This window comes from Stegastes partitus, unplaced genomic scaffold (genome assembly GCF_000690725.1).
Source record: "Stegastes partitus isolate 25-593 unplaced genomic scaffold, Stegastes_partitus-1.0.2 Scaffold807, whole genome shotgun sequence".
NCBI classification, from domain to species: Eukaryota; Metazoa; Chordata; class Actinopteri; family Pomacentridae; genus Stegastes; species Stegastes partitus.
In genome coordinates this window covers 296,509-317,427 of record NW_007578538.1, presented here as the reverse complement: position 1 = coordinate 317,427, position 20,919 = coordinate 296,509, and the positions used below count along the sequence as shown (strand labels likewise).

Below are 20,919 nucleotides of genomic sequence, written 5' to 3'. Positions count from 1 at the left end.
AACACAAGACACTGGCGTCTTTGGAGAATCTAGTTTGTGTATTTTCTACGTGACCTGCTGTCTGCTTGAAGCACTACTCAGCCTCAAAGTCTTCAAAAATGGCGCCGAAGCCGACTAGTTTCCCTAAACTCCCCCCGAATGTACTCGAGGGAAACGGATCTGACCTGAACGTCTGATTAAAAAGTGGTCTAAAAATCATAGAAGACAGGAAAAATCATAAAGTTCTAACAAAACTAAAGCCTGCTGTAGAATTGGATGCATTTGCTTGGCATTTGTAACTCCTTGACCAAAAAAACAACAACACTTGCATATGTTTTATTGTCTTGGTCCAGCCTGGTCATTTGTCAAAGTCAGTGGGCAATTTGAGGGAACGGTAACTGGTAAATAAAATCTACGTACTGTTTCTTTTTTTTTTTAATGTGTAAACACAAGTAGTTTACTCTCTGAAAAGAATAAATCTTCCGACTGTGTTCAAATTGCCCTCTGGACTAAGCTTACCAAACATCGTCTGGTCCAATGTTGAGTGATCCAACAATTTTCTACACAACAAGTGTTGTTTTGTGTATAATTCACATTCCTCTCCTGTAGAGATCCCCCTCTTTTTGTTTTAAGAAGAGCTGAACTATGTACATTTAATCCTCATGTAAACAAAACAAATTAAGAGCCTGATAAAAACTAACAATTGTCCCCACCTGGTAGCAACAGAGCATTTTTGGCTTGTTCTGCTGCGGCCCGACACGGTGGGGGATTGGACCTCCACCACTGAACCACCCAAATGTACAGTGGAGGCTTCAATCAGGGATGAAACATGGACGTCGTGGGTGCAGCTCAGCTGCCCCTTGAAGCCTGGTTCCACAGCAGAGCCAGCCGCGGATCAGAAACCGACGACGTGCCATCGGCTCTTTTACGCCACTTTTCCACCAGCACAATGCAGCCGATCGGTTTATGACTGCACTACGTCGAGCTCGGTACCGTTTCTAGCAGGGCCCCGGTTCAATGCACACCAGCTATGTTGCCGTTTAGCGTGCGCCAACTGATAACCGCAGCAGATTTTGGACACGTCATGCAGACAGAAGGCGGATAAGTCGTAGTAGCTGCCAAGACTGCCGGTGCAGAAAAGCAAAACTGCAGCTTCTCTGGAGAGCTGACATGCATCAGCGCTAACGAATACTAGCGTACCTGTGGGCTGTGATGGCAAACAAGGTGCAAGGGTTTCGAAAAAGTGCCTTAAGCTGCCAGCGTGTAGATGACCTGCGAGTTGGCGGAAATCTGGATTTGTAAATACTGTGACCCTGACAAGACGCAGCAGAGACGAACGGCGTCTGCTGAGTGAATGCTGCAGTGGGAATGTAAGCGGCTGCCATCTTCAGCAGGCGTTAAGTTGTTCTCTTTGGTTTGAAAGTGCGAAATGTTACACGTCTGACTGAAGGAGATTACGTCTTGTGCTTGATCGCGCATAGTGAAGTCATCGGCTAAAATGTGCTGAGGATACGTGGCGTCACGTCTTTAGGAAGCTCCAGCTGTCCCTGCTGTGAAACCAACACGATCCAGTTCTTCACTGGTATCCCCGACCTCGACGGCTCTTAAAGACCTAACGGATAAACTGGAATGACTTGTTTTAGAGAAGACTCTTCGTGTAACTCTCCAGGATAGAGTGAGCGAGAAAATTTTGAACTCTTTTTGTTTTTTTTCTTTTAGTTGTGTATCCCCTTGAAAGAAGTTTTTGGCAAACAAGGGTTTCAATGTTTGTGGTGGAAGCAGAGACGGTTTCCCGACATCAAGGTGGCACTAAGAGTCAACTGAACGGCCACCGAAGCCGTCCGATCGCAGCAGCAGCAGCAGCCGTGGGATGTTTTTAAACTTTCATGTGCAAAAAATCTCTACTTTTGTCAGTAATTAGGTCTAAGCCTCCCCAAAACTCGCCGGTCGGTTTAAAAACACGTCTTTCAAAGAAAAACAAAACAGGAAATCTCTGAACTTACACCATTTACCGGATACAGAAACTCTGAACAAACTACTCGTCTGACGTTCTGCTGCTTTGGGGAAGTTGTTCAAATCTGAGCTGAAATATTTGATCAAGCTCACGTTATCCCACGTGTCAAAGTTACCCCGTTTGAACGAACCAGATCCTGTAGAAAACTGAACGTTACCCTCCTCATCGCAGCTGTAGTGACTCAACAGCAGCTACATGACGTAAGTCCAGAGCATTTTAGTCAAACTGGACTTAGACAAGTATGGAAACAAATTAAATACATGAGTCGTAAAATATCTATTTTACGCAGAGCTACATTTTTTTTCCCCCAGTATTGGTAACACTTTGAATATTGCTGACTTCAGATTATGAGGATCTACTTCTACAGCTGCGGATCTGAACGGTGGGAGAGGACGTAGCGACGGCTGCTGCTCCGTCAGCGGCACCAGGCGACCCAACAATTAGTGACAAGATGGCGCGGAGAAACCCAACCGCGAGCTCAACGCAGAGCTGTCGATGTGACACACCGGTCAGTGAGGAGGACTCGGTTTCCCCAAAGCGTAGAACCACTGCGCTTATCTCTGCTCCTTATCGATAACTGTAATGTCATTTTTGATCCATTTTAGTCGCTGGATGAGGGTATATAAAAATAATCTAAGCTCACAGTGGTTCTGTGCTTTTGGGAATCAGGTCGTCAGAGTCCTTCTGATGAATTTTAACTCCAATAGACAGATAAGGAATCGCTTTGACTTTCCTCATCACAGTTTTAGTTTTTTAGTTTTTTTTGCCAAGGTTTGATTTAGTTCAAGCCTAGTTTGTTTCCTTCCAAATGGAAATGAAGAAAAACATGTTTAAACCCATACATGACATTAAATACACAGTTTTTTTTTTTTCGTCACCGTTGGCCTATATTTGCAGCCAGTCACGTGTTATGGCAATAAAAACAACAGAAAAAAAGAGACAAAGTTCAAATTCTTAAAGGCACAGTACAGAAACAAATGATTCTCCATAACGTTTTGCTTAAAACAATGAAACGGTGTTTGTAATTAACAACCACGAGTCCTAGGACTGTCTGCTGGCTGGGTTTCTCAGTTTGTCCAGCCTCTCGTCTCTTCGTTTTCAGACCTCGGTGAGTCGATATTTTAATGGTTTAAAAAGGTGAAGAAAAAAAAACAAAACAAAAACCTTTTTCTGTCTCTGTGGCCCCTTTAATGTGTCTGTCCTATAGGTGAAGGAGACCTCAGCCAGTTCCTATTTCTGAAATTATACGCAGACATACTTTGCTCTGACGTCTTGCCTATCTCTATATTTTAGAAAAGGTTTCGGCCGGTGATTTACAACATGGCCATGCGTTAAATACAAAGATGATGTGAAGCTACACAGGGAGCCTGACTGGCTTTGGGTGAATGCAGACAAAAAACACGATGAAGCCAAAACTCAAAATCTAAAGAGAGAAAAAAAACAACATCGGGATTTTCCCCTTTCCACGGCTGTTTCGGAGAAGTCCACACATCCTATCTTAGGGGGTTTAAGAAAACCTACAACTTTAATTGGTTATTTTTCTTCCGACACGCCACACGGGGGAAATGGTTTGAAGTCTCCTCATGGAAACCAAAGGTGGTTGCAAGCTGGAAGGTAACAAGCAAATCTGTGTCCAGTGTTGAAAAGTAACCAACTAAAATGCAGGAATCTCTGTATTATGTGGCCTATTTCAAAAGGAGAGGTTGGAAATGAAGAAAAGTCAAAAAAAAAAGAACCCTTTGTAACGACAAAGGTGGAGATGGAAAGCACAAGAAGAAGAAAAAAAGAAATCCAGGGAGGAACTGAAAGAGTGACAGAGGATGGAGGGAGCGCTATATAAATGAGTATAAATATTTTAATAACATGCATGTGGGCTGTCGGGGTTAATGACGAGACAGACGGGATGGAGACAGCAGAGTGGAGAAGGATGGAGGAGTGAGAGGAGGAAAGAGGGATGAGTGAAGGGAGGATGAAGAAACCTAGTTGCCCCACCAGTCAACTTGAGAGTGTGAGTAGTTGCCTCCGTAGCCGTCGCTGGTGTAGAAGTTGCCAAAACCACCTGAGAGGAAGAAAAAAAAAAAAAAAAGACGAGAAAACTCAGCGTTAACAAGCAAAAGGTGGCAAAAACTAACGAGCCAGTTCGTCTGCGACTTGGTGTTTCCCAGTTCACCGTCTTTGATTTCTCAAGTTCAGGCGGTTTATCCTCCAAAAAGTCTCCAAAATGACACCATTCATCGAAGCACTTCCAACCTGGAGCTACTCATCTGTCACGTGCCGTTCGGTCCGAAAACTCCACCAAATCTAAGCCTAAATGTAAGACTTCACCTATTTCAAATGATTCTGCATGTGTCATTTAAAACATTTCTTAAAGTGAGCTCAGGGACAACTTAACTGAACTGCAGGCAGTGTTCACACAGAGCAGACAGCTAATTAGTACAGAAACAAATGAAAAAACTACCCAGAGGAAGAGATCTAGTCGTGTTTGGAGTCAGCTCTGTCTCTCCAGTGTTGGTGCATTCCAGGATTATAAACAAACAATCCAACAACTGCGAACTGAATGTGCCGGGAACAAATAAAACGGCTCCAAACTGCTTGGAGGTCGGGGCGTTAAACACTAGTTTTGTAACCACAAACGGCACTGGTAATACCCCAGTGAGGGATAATAGTTATTGCTCTTCTGGAACACATGTTTCGCCTCTTCGGAGTTTAGGAAAAGCCTCGGTGTGAACAAAAATTGAATATCGACATCGGTGACATCGGTTATCGCCGATATCAGAAACCTTGAAATCGGATATCGGTATCGGCCTGAAATGTTAATATCGTGCATCACTAAGTTTTGCTGATACTACATTTTTGCAAAAGCAGACCTTATATCCACTGTCTATCCTAAGATGGGATCCTCACCTCCTCCGAATCCACGGGTTCCTCCGTGTCCTGCCTGGTTGCGTCCTCCACGTCCTCCAAACCCTCCGGCGTTGCCTCCGGCGGCCGTCTGACGATAATCACGAGCTCCAAAACCACCAGAGAACCTGAAAATACAAAACACAAAATGAACTCCCCTGCATGAAGCCGTTTAGATCCACAGCTGAAAGGAGCTCATGTGCACCTCTTAGAGCGCCCCCTGTTGCTGCTCTTATGCTGGTGCTCGTAGGCCAGGCTCTCAAGCCATGAGGGAACCTCCTGTTTGGCCTCTACTAGGATGTCCAGCAGGTCTTTAGTGATGTTCCCGTTTTTGTCATTGAAGAACGATGTGGCCAGCCCTACAGGAAACACACGGGACGCGTTCAGCAACACACGATGTATTTTGTCAAAGCAGAAGTCCAACAGGAACCTACACAGTAGTGACATCCTTACCCAGGTTTCCTACTCGTCCTGTACGTCCAATACGGTGCACGTACTCCTCGATGTCGCTCGGCAGGTCAAAGTTGATAACGTGCTTCACGTTGGAGATGTCCAGACCCCGAGCTGCTACCTGAGGGCACAAGACAAAAGCAGAAACATTGAAAAACCTCAAAAACAGGGATTGATTGATTGATAAGGATTTTTTCAGGGCGAATACAGATTATTAGGAACAAAAGAGACTGAGAACTGAAACAGCATGACAGCAAGGAATCTGTCATTCATGACTCGCTTACTTCATTAAAAAGGATTATTATAACTGAATATGTACAACAGCAACAGAAGTGATGATGTCAGAGCATCACATGACGCTAGGATGCTCTTTTCTGATAACAGTTTGTCTGTTTTCTTCATCTTTCGCTGTTCTATCACTTTTAATGCACATCTTAAAGCATTATTTGTTGGACAATAATCAGTGGCTGCATCCTAATTTGGCCACAAGCACAGCCAAGCTGTTTAGCTGTTAGCTTAGCCACTTAGCCACTGTGAAAGTAGCTAATTTCCCGATTTGTGGTTTTTGGAAGCTGTGTCCCTGCTCCAGAGAAATGTGTCTGTCAGGACAGATTATCAAAGTTAATTTAATTCAGAAAGATGTTATAAGTACCTCAGTTAGCGTTAGCCACAGGCCTGACAGCAAGCCTTTCAGTGGTAGCTTTAGCCTAGCACCGTTAGCAAAAGAAGCTCCAGTTGCACTGACAAGGGATTCAGCCAGGCATCTTCAGTTTAACGAGGAAACTGAGCGTGTTTGTGTAAGATTGTGGTGTTTTTAACAACTTAAACATCTGCTAGCTAACCTTTAATAAACAGCGCTGCTCACTGGAGCTACTGCGCTAATCGGTCCCGCGTTAGCTTCCACTGTTGACTGGACTTTACTGGTGACGCGTCAAAACCTAAATAGCATGTTCCATGTATTATACTGAGAATCAGTAAAGAAAAAACAAAACAATAACGATAGTCGGAATAAAGTGGAATATCGACCTCGGTAAATTGCATGGCTGACAACGGGTCAACCCAACACTTAAAAGGCAATGAGACTCTTGATTTGGCCTAAAACTGATAACCAAGAGCAGGATTCTTATCTTTCTGTTGGGGATGTAAAATAATGTGTCAGGTTTTCCCTCTCTGGTGAAAAAATGTGATCAGTGCAGCTACCAGAACTTCATGTGTACTGACCGCCGTAGCCACCAGAATGGGGCATTTTCCTGATCGGAACTGGTTCAGGGCCTCCTCTCGGTCCCGCTGGGAACGGTCGCCGTGGATACTGGTGCAGGCGTAGCCCTCCCGATACAGGAAGTCCTCCAAGGCATCAGCGCCTTTCTTGGTCTCCACAAACACCAGAGTCAGCGAGTCCTTTCCTGGTCAACCGAGACAGATGACACCTGAGGTTAACGCTCGGAGGAGGAGGGCTGCGTTGTGTCTGGCCTGAATATTACAAACTGTTTGTGGACTAAACTCTGGGTCAAGACAAATGAGCTGAGGAGCTGAAAGTCAAGGATTAACACAGGAAGCTGAGCTGTAGCTCTGCTGCTCTGAACCTACGAGATCAATTATCTATGAAACCAGATGAATTCTGCCGACAAAATGGCAAAATTAAGCTGCTTCCCTCGTGTACTGCACATCCTGTGGTGTGTTTAAAATCACATCGGGTGTATAATCACAGCCCTCTCTGCAGGTTGCGTGTCTACATCTAAAGGTGGTGCAGTCCATGATGTGACGCATGCAGGTTCGTTTAAACTAAACACATCACATGTCCGTCTATGAATGTAACAGCAGGCAGCAGGAGGTGCAGTGTGGATTAAAACGACCAGTAATCAGCAAATAAACGGAACTAACAGCATCAGCAGCACTTTGGTTTCATGCAGGCACTACTGGAGCCACTGATGGAAAGACTTTGGTCACTGTTTTCCTCCTTGGTGGTCCATCAACGTCACTAATCGGCCCGTATTTCAATAGCACCGGTGCAACATGACCAGACTCTCTCCATCAAGGCTACATGTCTGACATGACGACACCACAGCAACAGAACTGTACATAAAGATGCCACAATAAACTCATGAGCTATAAAAAAAAATAAAATAACAATAATTAAAAAAAACAAACAACAACAACAGGCAGTTTAAGCTGAGCAGAACTGACCGGTGAAATGATACACAGAACCTAAATCAGCTGAACGATGAAGGGATTCTCCATCCACAGAGAGGAATTGTAAAGTCAAGCACAGCTACTGAAAATATGAAATGACAGATAAAAGGTTCTTGATTGAGGCTCTTACCAGGTTTCTCTATGTTGTCTCCAGTATTGTCCTGTACCTCGCTGGGGATGACTTGGGATAAAACCACACCAAACCACCGACATGTAAACTGCACTCAGTAACCAGTCGAAAACCAAGTTCGTACGTCTAATATTCCTCATTTAACCCTCTGAACCCCAAGCAGCGCGTAGCCGTTTTTACAGTTCTTGTGCTGTTTTTGCTCCCCGTCACATTTTCACTCACTGCTGGCTCATAAAGTCCTGCAGCCTCTATGGAAACGGCACAATCTTGGCCAGACGTATAGAAAAACTCTTCTGTGCAGTACGACACCGTTATGTTATAAATCACAATAAAGTGAAAAGTTTATTTACAAAAATTGGGAAACCCAGTGGCCACGGTGTTACCTACACTGGAAAACATACTAGCTGCATGATAGACATTTACAAACTCGGGGGGTTTTCACACGACTTTGCACATCAGCTCTAAAAAGGGCTCCTCTGGTCACTGGTTCTGAGCCACGCTGCATCGATTTTATCACTCCAGTAGGTTTTGTGTCTTATTTCGTTTCCCGTTTCTCTTGTTTTGGGTCTCATTTTTCTGATTTTGTCATTTTTGGGCTTTTTTTTTTGTGGACACGTTTGTCTCCAATCGTGAAAAAAGCGGCTGTACATACTACAGATATTTCACTATCTCCAGCCTCTACAAACGTTTTCTCTCAACTTTGCACATAATTTCCAGAAAGATGTTCCACCGTGCTGGATGTTTCTCCAACAACTGGCCTCTCTGTTCACTGGTTCTGAGCAGTGATGCGTTTATTCATTGATCCCATTGGTTGGATTTCTGAGGAAACACTGCCTGCAGTTCAACCTGAAAAAATTTTCCTCTCGCTATTGTTGGTCACATCTGAGCCACAAACGGCTTTTTGGTTTCACAGAGGAGCGCAGAATTATTATTATTGTTAGTGTTTTATTTTTATTTTAACCGAATCTGGCTTGTTTTTCACAGTTTTATTGAATAAATATCACGATTTTAAGCTTAGATTTGTTAAATTTTTCTAACAAAATGGAACGTCACACGTGGTTAGTTTAAGTCAGTTTGTAAAGTTAAAAAAAAAAACAAAAAAAACAGCAATTCTGTCTGTTTTTACAGTTTTTTTTTAAAGGCAGCGTGAAAGTTTGAATCCTGCCGGCAGGTTGAGGTTCAGAGGGTTAACAGAGGCGAAATGCACTTGAAACCAAACCATTTGGTGAGTGTCAACGGCTAACAGTATGAATGACTACTGACTTCTGAACTCTTCCAAAGACAGAGGACGTTCACGGACATTACATCGGGCGAAAACATGTAGCATGTGTTGGCTGAGATGTGAGAATGATAATATGATGATGAACAGGGAAACTCAAACGGCATCAGGTGTGTGTGAGTCTATGTGTGTTTGCAGACGTGTTTCATGTGTCTCTCGGTGTTGGAACACGTGAAGGTCGTCATTGCTGGGAGGCTGTCTCACCTGTAGCGCTGAGCAGGTCCAGCAGGAAAGACCTCTTATCGCTCTCCTCCACCCACACCACTTTCTGAGTGATGTTCTCCGAGGTGGAACCCACTCTGCCCACGGCCAGGAAGATGTACTCCTCCAGGAAGTCCCTCGCTAGGATCTGCAGGAGGAGCAAAGTGTTGATCAGTCAGACTTTACGTAAACAGCACTTCTCATTAACTGTCGTCTTATTAGGGAGACCAGACAGGAGAGCATTCTAGTAACCAATCCTACACGTGATAAAGGCATGTAACAGTGTCTCTGCTTTAGTTTTAGAGAGGACTGGTCGCAATCTGACAATGTTTCTCAGTGATAAAAAGCCCTCTTGGTTATATCTTTAACGTAAGTCCAAGATTTTTAACTTGCGTGCACAGTTTTAAAGCCACAGCTTGAAGTTGTGAACTGAGCTCGTCTCTTTGAGCTTCAGTTCCCATGACCAGGACCTCAGCTTTGTCCTGGTTGAGCTGTAAAAAGTTCTTTGCCAGACATGAATCAATGTCTAAAATACAGTTTGCAAGGGCATCAATTGGCCACCGGGAGACACGGCGATGTACAGCTGTGTGTCGTCAGCGTAACTACGGAAAATGATTCTCCTGAGGACGTAGCATGCACAGATTAAAAAACTGTTGGACCTAAAATGGAACCCTGAGGAACACCATAATTCATTTTACTAAAAACTCAGCAAGACAGGATTCAAACCAGTTGAAACCAGAACCGCATAGATTTGTCTTTTAATTTCAGATTCACAAAAAGCTCCAGCTGATACCTGGATCTCTTTAGGAAACGTCGCGCTGAACATCATGGTTTGTCGGATGCCTTTGTGTGGCATGGTGTCCTGCTCAACGATGCGTCGGATCTGTGGCTCGAAGCCCATGTCCAGCATACGATCGGCCTCATCGAGGACCAGGTAGCTGCAGCGAACAGAGGAAGAGAAAGGAGTTGTGGTATATATTTTAGGAAGCATATATTCAGCCCTGGTTCTGGTCTGTCGCCTTACTTGCAGTAGTCCAGTCCGATCTTGCCTCGCTCCATCATGTCCACCAGTCTTCCAGGTGTGGCCACCAGCAGATGGCAGCCTCTCTCCAGGTCTCTGATCTGCTGGCCGATGTCGGCTCCTCCGTACACGACGCAGGGACGCACTCTGGAGCGGTAGGAAAACTGGCAAGAACGCAGCAAGTGTTTAAAACCTGCATCTTTATTAGACGGGTTTTGTATTCATATTTTGTACTGTACGGACTTTGTCGTCTGTGTGCCCAACAATAACACGGTATCCACATTTTAAGGATGTGAAATGTTATCTCATACGTTATTGTGAGCACAGGAGGCTACTTATTCTTTAAATGTGTTTTGTTCATTCGGTGGTGTTGCCTCCCAACATTTCACTGCACCCAATGAGAACTTCTGCGTCATTAGAATTTAGTTCCGTCCTATTTCTGCGTCTGTGTTGTCACAACCACCGTACACATCCGACTCCTTCCTGGAGAACTTTCTCAGTAATTCGTCAGCATCACTTCACACATAAATGGCTTGCATGACCGTGAACGCGCTTCCATTTTGCAGTATTTCAGGCTGAAGTGTGCGTGTGCTTGTACATACCTTCCTGGCTTCGTCGTATATCTGCAGGGCCAGCTCTCTGGTCGGAGCCAGGACCAGGGAGATGGGGTACTGCTTACGACGCCCGAACTTCCCGTTCTCCTGCAACGACAACAGCTCGTGTTTGTCAGAAATTTACACAGCGGAGCTCAGCTGGTTTGGAACTAAAACATTCGCGCTGCAGCGTGTTTCACTGCTTGATGTAAAAAGAAAAGTCACTTCTCATCTTCCGTGACTGATCTACAAGAGTAGCCTGTCTGACTGAACAGAATTTAGGAGTTCTTGGGTTGTTTTTTTAAGTTAATTTCAGAGACACACGTGCTCAGCAAAAAGAATGAGGAGCAGGAGATGTGGTTGACGATGCTGACCAGGTATTCTGTTTGCTCCACGAAGCCACGTGACTGATTTATGTGATGATTTAAACCAGCACCACGCATCTTTTTATGAGTATTACACGAAAAAAGGAAGTTTCCAAATGTTTGTTTAACCTTTATTTAACCAGGAAAGACCCATTGAGATTAACACAAATGTCAGAGAGAACCCACTAATGTGACCGATCGCTGGACATGCAGCATGTAACGCCTTCATACGCATAGTTTTTCTCAGGTTTGCGACTATTAGAAAAAGGCCCACAGAGATGTTCTGGTGGAACACGACGCAGCTACAACAGACGAAGCCTGAACTAAGTCCTGTTTGCTAATGTTTGTCCACTGATCATGCAAGCGAGAACATGGCAGCGGGGTTGAGAGAAGCGTTGGTTTTTGGGGGGTTTGATGAGAGAAGCCTGCAGCTGGTGGGTCACGCACATGCCTCATTTGCAAACTTATCTCATCGCAGATAAACAAACAGTCCTACAGGTCAGCACCTCTCAGGACTCAGTGACTCGAGCCAAGATCTTCTGAAGCAACCACGATATAAACTGTCCTGATTTCAAGAGTGCTAACTGCTGCTTGGTCCTGGGTGAGTTGCACATCGCTAACCTATGTTACTATCCAGAAAAAGCTCTTCCATTCAACGTTCAACACGAGCAAACACGAGCGCTAAAGTCTGCTGAAGCTGGTAGACGAAGCATCCATCAGAGAAAAAGACACAAACACATGATATCAGTGGAACTGCTCATGTGCTGGATGCAGCTTCATCCAGAAACACAGATGTTGACATTTGTTGACGTTGAAACCATCATTATACTTGCACTAAAATAATAAACCTATTTAATGTGTTGATTTAAGACATGAGAAGCTTTTCTTCAACGGTCCAGAGACAAACTGAGACACACAGTCCCCGTTCACTGACTTTAAGTGGACCTGCTGGTTTGTCTGGGGACACTAGACACAGTCTTGTATGTTAGTGGTCCTGAGTAGAGCACAACAGTTACAACCATTGGCTGGTTATGCTTTATCATTTGTTCATTTTGCTTAAATCCATTCTATGAGGACATTTATCATTCACCTGTCCGGAGGCTTTGGCTGCGTTCAGAGCTTCTCCTGGTCCATCGGCGTAGATCTGGCTGAGAATCGGCAGCAGGAACGCCGCCGTCTTCCCAGAACCTAAAGACACAAAGCAGACCTCGTGCATTTCCTCATTTCATGGCAACATCTCCAGAGTCTAACTTCAGTGTCGTGCTGCGTTTGTGCGCTACCCGTCTGTGCGCAGGCCATGAGGTCCCTCTTGGACTTGACAATAGGAATGGCGTATTTCTGGACAGGGGTTGGTCTGGTGTAGCGGCTCAGAGCGATGTTGCCCATGACGATCTCGCCCATGTCCACATCTTGGAACTGTCAAATCAAAAAACGGAAACGTTTACAAGCGTGCGGCCGGTGTGTATTCCAAAGCTGTTGGGTTCCCTGTTGACAGGAGCAGCTTACACTCTCAATGTGGTGAGGACAGTTCTGCCCGGTGGCCTCGACAGGAATGTCGTCGTACTTCTCAAAGTTAATGCCGGTGTTGCTGCCGGAGAACAACTCGCTGCAGAGGAGTGAACAGCGGGCGTCAGTGCAACGTTCAGAAAACACACCTCTGTGAGTTATTACACCAACTTCTTTGGTTTAATTATTGCCGTTTTTCACTCACAACGACTTTGATTATCTTCCGATCAACTTACTGATCACTGTTGGTAAGTTACAGGTTGTTATATTCCTGTTATATGTTGCTATAGTCTACATGTCTTCAAGGATAAACTTCTGCTGGGTGGCACCTGCAGCTCAAATGATCCATGAACTACTGCTGTCGTTCCCTAAATCCAACTCGTTACTCGAGACCCAATGAAACCTGAACAATATCAACAACAATCAATCTAAACACCTCCTGTGAACACTTTGCCTGATCTCTCCCTGACAAGCGGCACAACTCTCCTGATCTGGACGCATCGTTTCTGGCCTGTTAAAGCACACACTCACTGTTCAAGGCGTTCGTTGCGTGGCGTCGGCTTGGACCAGTCTCCATCATCTCTGGACTCCTCCACCCAGCGGCTGTTTCCTCCTCCTCCTCCGCCGCCGAATCCACCGTGTTCGAACCTGAACGCAGCACACAGGAAACAAAGCCCCCTTTCAGAAGTGCACTCCTTCCTGCTAATCTGCTGAATAAGCGCCCTGCTCACTTTTCCGTGAGACAAAAAAAAACAAAAAACACAATCTTACAAGGTTGGACTTGGTGACGTTTCACTGTCAACACTGCCAGTCGCATTAACGGATGCACGAGCAAGAGTACGGCGAGTTTTCTGAAGGAATTCGGGGAAAACTGTTTCACATTTCAACACCTAAACACTTCACACATCTGTTGAAATGTAAATAAAACTCGTCTGCAATGAAGAAAGAGTCTGCAACAGCTCAGACTAACGAGTATAAAATCATCTAATCATACAGGATTTGATAAAAGGTGAACAGGAGCTGAGGTCCTGTTGCTTCCAGCTGGTTGGGAATATTTCCTCTGAGCTGATTAAATACCTGCAGCCTCAGACAGCAGCAATAAATAAATTATGTATAATTATATAATTATTCCTGACATGGAATCAAATCAGAATGAGAGGTGAGCTGTCACACACTGCAGGTAAATCATTTGTTTGGCCTGACTGCGCGTTTGTGTTTCCTGTCTTGCCTCGGTCGTATCCGGCGGCTGTAACGTGTTCGTTTCCCCGGTGAGAGATCAATAAAGTTTCTCTCATCTCATCCTCAGCTGTCGTGGTATTTTTATTTTACTGCAGTTGTAGTTACATGTACAGGACTTTTCATGCTGTTAATTATGCATCATGTGACGAGATGTTCTGTGGCTCGTTGAAACAACTCTGAAGCTACTCGGTCCGTCTCACCTCCCTCTGTTCGCGTTGCCTCTGTCGTTGAAGAAGGCAGACTTCCCTCGGTTATTGCCAAAGCTGCTGTAGGCCTCCTTGGCGGTGTTCCAGCCACCTGCGTCTGACGGGAGAACCGATGCACAAACGTTAGAGATGCACTTTCACGTGTACGGCGTCAACAGCGAGGCGACGACTTCAGCGCCTCTCTGAACTGAAACAGGAGAGAAGTTTGCTCCGAAGCGTTTTTCTTTTGATGTTTTTCAGGTCACTCTGGCTGTTATTAAATAAAAGAAAACTTCTGTGGCAGCAAAAGTGGGATCACAAGTGTTTCACCATCCTCCCCCCCTTCTGTCCTGCACCGCTTATTCATGAACGCTGCATCGTGTCCCGTTTCCTCTCCTGACTCTAACGATCTGAGGCAGTTTCTCTTTGCCAGTTGTACCAATCCCAACATCCTGATGTTGCTGCTTAAAATAAAAAGTTAAATATTTGTGGCTGTCTGGCTCTGGCACTGCCCCCCCTCAAGCTTGCAGACTTGAACGCCACCTTTGTTCCGGTACCCACCGAAGCTCATCGGCTGTGCTGGGTTGATGGGGTTGAAGGCGCCGCCCCTGTTGCCGCGGTAACCGCCTCCTCCGACGCCGCCCCTCCCGCGCTCCATGCGAGGCGGGCCGCGGTTGAACGAGTTGCCGGCCATGCGGTTGTCGTGGTAGCCGTTGACGAAGTTGTTGCGGCCCCCGTCCCAGCCGTCTGTGAGGTCACAGGGAAACCAAACATGGTCCGTTAACCACAGCGGCGTTGTCAGTCGTTTTCAACGTGTTATGAAACAATACGTATAAAGAAAGAAAAAAAACACAGCTGTGGATTAATTAATTAATTAACACGATGATTAACTGCCAGGTTCATGAAGGGAGTTTTTTACTGTTCAACAAACAAGCGTACGACCACGAGTGCTGCAGAAAGTAGCGTCTGGAGGCTTCTACCTCCGACTTGCTCCTGCAGCGCCGACGGACTTTACTGTTCAGGACGGTAAAGCGCGACCTCAGAGAACCGGCGTCCCTGTGGCGCCACCTGTTAAATAACGATCACGGGTTGTTTTCTCCGGCTGGAGATGCTAATATTGGTCGGATAGTCACTGGTGTTACTTTCATGAAAACACAAGCGCTACGTCAACAGCCTTCTAGGGTTGACCGATTACCTGTGAACATCCCAACGCTTTGACAACACTGAACTACTTAATGACTGAAAGTTTACTTGGAGTTTGCTCCGAACAGACATCATGTCAGAGAAGTCGTCGGTGTCGCTGCGTTTGGTTCAAATCGACGGCATCAAGTCAGCAGCAGTTTGTGTGTCTCAGCTCAACAACCAACATGTCAGATCATCTAAAACAGCAGCTAGCTTGTCTGTGTTCGATGACTAGGATCTGTTTGCTCACGTTCCGTCAATTACAGACAAAAATCCCTTTACTCTCAGCGTCCCTACACTCGTCCAACAGTCCGTGTTTTTCAAGCCAATCAACTTGAAGACTCGGTTCTTTAAGTGCATTATAGTCCATGCTCCTCCATCTCCACCTCATCCAGGGTGTTCAAGGTGTCTCAGCTGGTCTCTGTTAGCCGTCAGCTAACTCTGCTGCACCACCTCCATCATCTGGACTCCTGGGATTCCCGTCATAATGCCCTGCCTTCGTCTGGGGCTCCACCAAAACACTTTGAGCGAGCATGCTCCTGTTTCTGCAATAAACCTTTGATATCTACTTTCATGTGATCTCTCCTTGTTGACACATGAGCAGGAGGTCTGATCTTAAATAACAAGATTAAAATGATTCAATATGCTGCAAATACTATTTTTTTTTGTGTCGATTTAAATTGATTCAGGCAGATACGGCTAGCTAGTGGAGCGCACTGTGGCCCATTCGGGTTTCTCTTGTTCTCTGAGGTGTTGATTGTCGTATTATCTGAGGTCGAGGCAGATGTCTGCTCTCTGAGCCTGGTTCTGCTGAATGCTTCTTCCTGTGAAAGGGGAATTTTTACTGTTCGCCAAACGGATCTTGCACGAAGGGAATCGTTGGATGGGTTGGATTTCTCTCTGTATTGTAATGTTGTCGCGTTACTGTGTGAGGTGCCTTAAAATGACTTGAACTGGATTTTCTTTGCCCCTCGTGACCAATAAATTGGTTTAGAAGTCGGTACGATTTCAGCCAATCGAGAGCAACAACTGTCGTCTAACATCCATCCATTATCTCTCCACCTTCATCCTCACCAGGGTCGCGGGGGGGGCTGGAGTCTATCCCAGCTGACTCAGGATGAAGGCAGAGGTCTTCTAACGTGAAAACTCAAATAGAGAATCTAAACATGAAATGAGCAGAAGGTCAGAGATGAACTCACAGTTGGTCGCGGGCGCGATGGTGTAGCCGCCCTGTCGTCCCGCAGCAAAGGCATTTCCTGCTGGAAGGAAACACGACTTTTCAGTTGTGGGTTTGATCAGTTACGAGAAAGACACCTTGTGGAGATTTTGCTCTTCAACAAAGTTTTTATAAGTGGCTTCCGTTTGGTTTAACAGGAACATAAAAAAGCCAAATGCTAACAAACCAAAGGAAGAAGATGAGGACCAAAAGCTTGTAAACTCGGATAAAACAATGTATGATTCAAAATTAAAACCTGATGCATGAAACTTGACGCCACTCACCATTTTTGGAAGCGTCTTTGTTCCGTAAATGTGGAGGAATGTATCGCCCTGCGATACAAGGAGATATAGACGACATCCAGTATCAGTTACAGCGTCTATGGTGCACTGAATCATACAGAATCTAAATAATGACACCATTTCACAGCTGATGCCGCCGCCGCCGTGACGCACTGTGGTGATGAAAGCTCATGAAAGTGCAACAGAACAGAGCACAAGAGGAAATCGCTTGTTGGGAAACTGAAGTGTAACTTCACCACATCATTTCTGCATTCTGACGTAAAACCAGAAAATAAAAACGTTTCCTCGACCAACTGCATTTAAAAAAACACAAACAAAATGCTGCATCCTTGAATCACAACTGGATAAACAAAATTAAAAAATCATCATGTGATGGTAAAGCGACAACATGTAGTGAATTAAAGTTTAAAGACTTAAATCATTCATGCAGCGCCCACACAGACCCAACATGCATACAGAACATACATTTCCAGAGTCATCACAGCGTATTTCTTGGGTTAGTTGTGCATTTAAACTGTAAAACATTCCCCCCACATTGTTTATTTTATCAAGAAAAAAGGAAAATGTCTAACAAAATCGTGCTGGCTGCTTACTGTTCGTTCCTCCACCTTGTCCGTCTGCAGCGCTCAAGTCTAGGACAGCGAGCTAAAAGGGAAAAAAAACAACACGGAGTCAGGAGAAGACTCAAAGCTGTCATTTCTAGCAGAACAAGCAACAATATGGAGCTTCATGGAGTCGGACATCTCCACCCAGTGGCTCCACATTTCGCAACTTAACCTTATAAACTGAGTTATATTTTAATAACAGGTGAGGCGAGGTGAGGCTACAAACGTCCATGAGTTGTGGTGGAAACTCCAACAGCGCTGCATTATTAAAAGCACCTGAGTAACTCCTCCGTAGCTCTGATAAATCGTGACATTTCACCGCCGTTTCCCATGTCAGACATTTGTCGTCGTCCTAAATCGATTCGTCTCCTCGGTTGACACACACACACACACACACACACACTGCGATACTTGTGTTACTCCCCCTATTGATTCCCCATTTTCTGGGCTTTCACTGGCTAATAGGAAGGAGGTCACTGTTGACTGGACAAATCTTTAACATGTCTTCTCTCTATCAGCCACCAACTATGTTCTTTCCCAGGAGCTGGATGTTTGGTTTCATGCTGCATTTGTTCAAGCAAATCAAAAATGTACAAAAGAGCAGATGGGCACCAGCTCCCTGAATGCGTCACCAAACTGTACCAGCAAAGATCAAGTGTTGGTTGTTGTTGTTGTTATTTTTTTTATACAGAGCAAACGAAAAACATGTTTATTCTTTATGCCAAAGTTTTGCTTCACAAGCACCAGACAGAAGCCGAACTGCATGTTAGTTTGAAAACGGTTTGAGCCTCAACGTGCAGAAATCCCACGATGATGACGTCAGTGAACTGCACACAGCCACAGCTGGTGTGATGACAGGCAAAAGGCTTCATGCTGGTATGTACGGCTGCGTAAAACACCGTTTCAGTCGCATCACAAAGTCAGGAAATTTACCTCCAACACGTCACGCTACAACTATTTTTGCTGCTTCCTGTGACTGATCCACCAGAGGATCCACATTTACTCTGATTTGACTGTGTTCAGACACATCGAGCTCAACTTGACGTAAAAGACACAGAGTTTGTTGACATGCAGACTCCACATGTGCACAGCAGAATGAACGAGGGAGGAGAAACCAGTCTCATGGAAACGTCTGGGCTACAGAGAGGGCGACACAAAACTCTGTCAGCAGCGTCTTGCAATTGCAAAAAATCATTTCTGAATATTTAAATTGACCCCACAAAGCTCTGCACAAAAGCCACCCAAGGCAAAAAATGTGATACCATATGAGCTACGATCCAAACAGCTTCTTTTTTATGATTATTATTACTTGTATTTTCTCTGCCTGTGCACTTCCCTGCAAAATCATCCTTCACTCATTCCTCCCAACTCGCCATCTGGTGCAAACATTTTTTCTCTTACTGCAACACACACGTTTATATATAGATAAATATAGATAAATACAGCAGAACATGTCAGTTGTTTTTTCCAGCATCGTCAGTCTCGCTGCTGTCTAGGAAACTACTTCAGATGTTCAGATCCAATCCCAGAAGCTGCTCTGGAGAGGAGGGGCTGCTTTTCTGCAACACCACTTGTTTTCTGCCTCCAAACTTCCTACTGCAGCTTTTCCTTGCATCCCGACCGAACACAGCAGGATGGGTAATTCTGTCCGAACTGGGCCAGTGCTGCGCATCCAACTCCTTCGTGGACGTTTTGCCAAATGGACCTTTCCAAAATATCAACCGGGGACATGCAGTACTTTTCTGTTGCCATCCAACTGTCTGACCAGTCAGACACCGCCAGACTACGTTGCTGGTGACGCAGAAGAAATGACCATTTTTTTTAAAGCGGGACGCAGCATGAAAACTATATGTTACTGCGTATTACGTGAAAGCCGGTGCGCTAAACTGCCTAGCGCCGCATTGTTTGCGTGTCAGCCCCGCTATCTCCATCCCCGCACACCTCCATTTTATTACCGTATCAAGCTGCAAGACAAACGCAGTGAACATAATAGTTGACGGGTGCGTTTCATATGCTCACGCGGGGCAGCCGGCGGTGCCTACCTGGGCGTCATATCTAATTCCGCCCTGCGTTTTAATGATCAACGCTGATAAGGCAGCTGTCACACTGGACGCTGCAGCTTCAGCGAATGTTTACACAACTTGAAAATAAAGCACACGCAGCGCTGCTGGCACAGACACCGCCCGCCCTCCGCTCCGCTGCCGCCTTTCAGCGTGAAATTGAAGCGCACCCACGGCTAGCTAGCACGATAGCATCTGGCTAGCGGTGTTAGGCTAGCCGGCAAGCTAACGTTTATCCCTCCCGTTATTTCACTTTTCATCAACTGACGCTGCAACACACACGGAGCGGACGCCGCTTACCTGCTGCTCTAGACCGTGGGCATTTTCGACGGCCACATGACTCATAACTATAGAATATGGAGGAAAAATGTTGCCGTTGAAAAAAGGACCTCTTTGTTTGCCGGGTTTGATGTAATGTTATTTTTCCTTCTGCCTCTTCCCCGTTTCTGTGGTTACGACGGATGACAGTTGCTGCAATCGGCTAAGCAGTCACACGAAACTTTGTGAAACGCTAGTAATGGATTTACAGCGGTGCTAAATTCCTGCACTTTAGCTTCAAGGATGATACTTCGTGCAAACTCAGCTGATGTCGGTTTGCTCTTCAGCTGAAGCAGAGATGAAGCCGTTATGGAGCCGTCAAGTTAGCGCGAAGAGAACACGACGCAACACCGGGGGACGCCAAAATAAAAGCTTCCTCACGACAACAAAATGTAAATTTAATACTTCACTAACTCTAAATAAAAACAAAAAAGATGCTCGAATCAGTGTTTAAATGTGTAGAATCAAATATCAATTTTATTATGTGTAATATTTGTGTAAAATCATAGCATCGCAAGCAAATGTGACTCAATATTGTGTTTTTTTTAACTTAAAAACATGTAAAAACGTGTCAATATATTATCCAGCACACGGACAATACATATTTACATCCCATTGTGGTATGCTAAAGGGTTCGTTACTCTAAATTAATATTAGTTTTATTTTATTTACTTCCTGGCTGCATCTGGTTGCCACTCGCTAACTTCACGGACGCATGCAAAATGTTATTAATCCAGATATCGCGAGAGTTTGATGGTAGTTTCTCGCGATATTCATGTTATATGGTTAAAAAAAGGGAAAAGATTATTTTTTTTAAACATTTATTTCGGTGGAGCACGTTGTAGATTGTCCATTTACCTTGTTATAGTTTCGTAAAGGAAAAAAAGAAAGAAAAAACATAAATAATACACGTGAAAATAATAATAAGGCATCTCTGTTCTGCAGGGGCACAACACCTCCGTTATACCGTCACTGTTTTCTGTTAAACAGCTAAAAATAAATAGATTAATTCATATGTATTCCAGTAGAGCACATTGTAGGTCAGTTTGTCTTCATTATAATACAGTAATGCAAATAAGATAATAAAATAAAATAATACACATAAAATAACACAAAGCTGCTCATGGAGGGTTACAGCTTCAGTTCTAAATTCTGTTGCTCTCTGTGAATAACACTATAATAA

The 20,919-nt window shown here is 44.8% G+C and overlaps 1 protein-coding gene across 5 annotated transcripts; it reads right to left on the bottom strand.

The window, feature by feature from the left end:
- Window positions 1-2,853: 2,853 nt before the first annotated feature.
- LOC103365065 (ATP-dependent RNA helicase DDX3X-like) lies at window positions 2,854-20,077 on the bottom strand. 5 transcript variants are annotated; one of them, XM_008292391.1, is made up of 19 exons: window positions 19,719-20,077; window positions 17,326-17,398; window positions 16,736-16,783; window positions 16,435-16,494; window positions 14,615-14,800; window positions 14,069-14,171; window positions 13,161-13,277; window positions 12,630-12,729; window positions 12,404-12,539; window positions 12,214-12,311; window positions 10,768-10,866; window positions 10,169-10,329; window positions 9,938-10,082; window positions 9,148-9,292; window positions 6,566-6,747; window positions 5,348-5,465; window positions 5,100-5,253; window positions 4,898-5,022; window positions 2,854-4,052 (listed from the first exon to the last, which is right to left on the bottom strand). In XM_008292391.1, exons 1-19 carry the CDS (start codon window positions 19,761-19,763, stop codon window positions 3,973-3,975), a joined length of 2,175 nt encoding a protein of 724 aa, XP_008290613.1. In that variant the 5' UTR covers window positions 19,764-20,077; the 3' UTR covers window positions 2,854-3,972. The 5 variants fall into 5 exon arrangements, with proteins under 5 accessions (XP_008290613.1, XP_008290614.1, XP_008290615.1 ...); XM_008292392.1 differs by having other exon boundaries at window positions 16,435-16,491; XM_008292393.1 differs by having other exon boundaries at window positions 17,347-17,398.
- Between the last annotated feature and the right edge of the window lie 842 nt (window positions 20,078-20,919).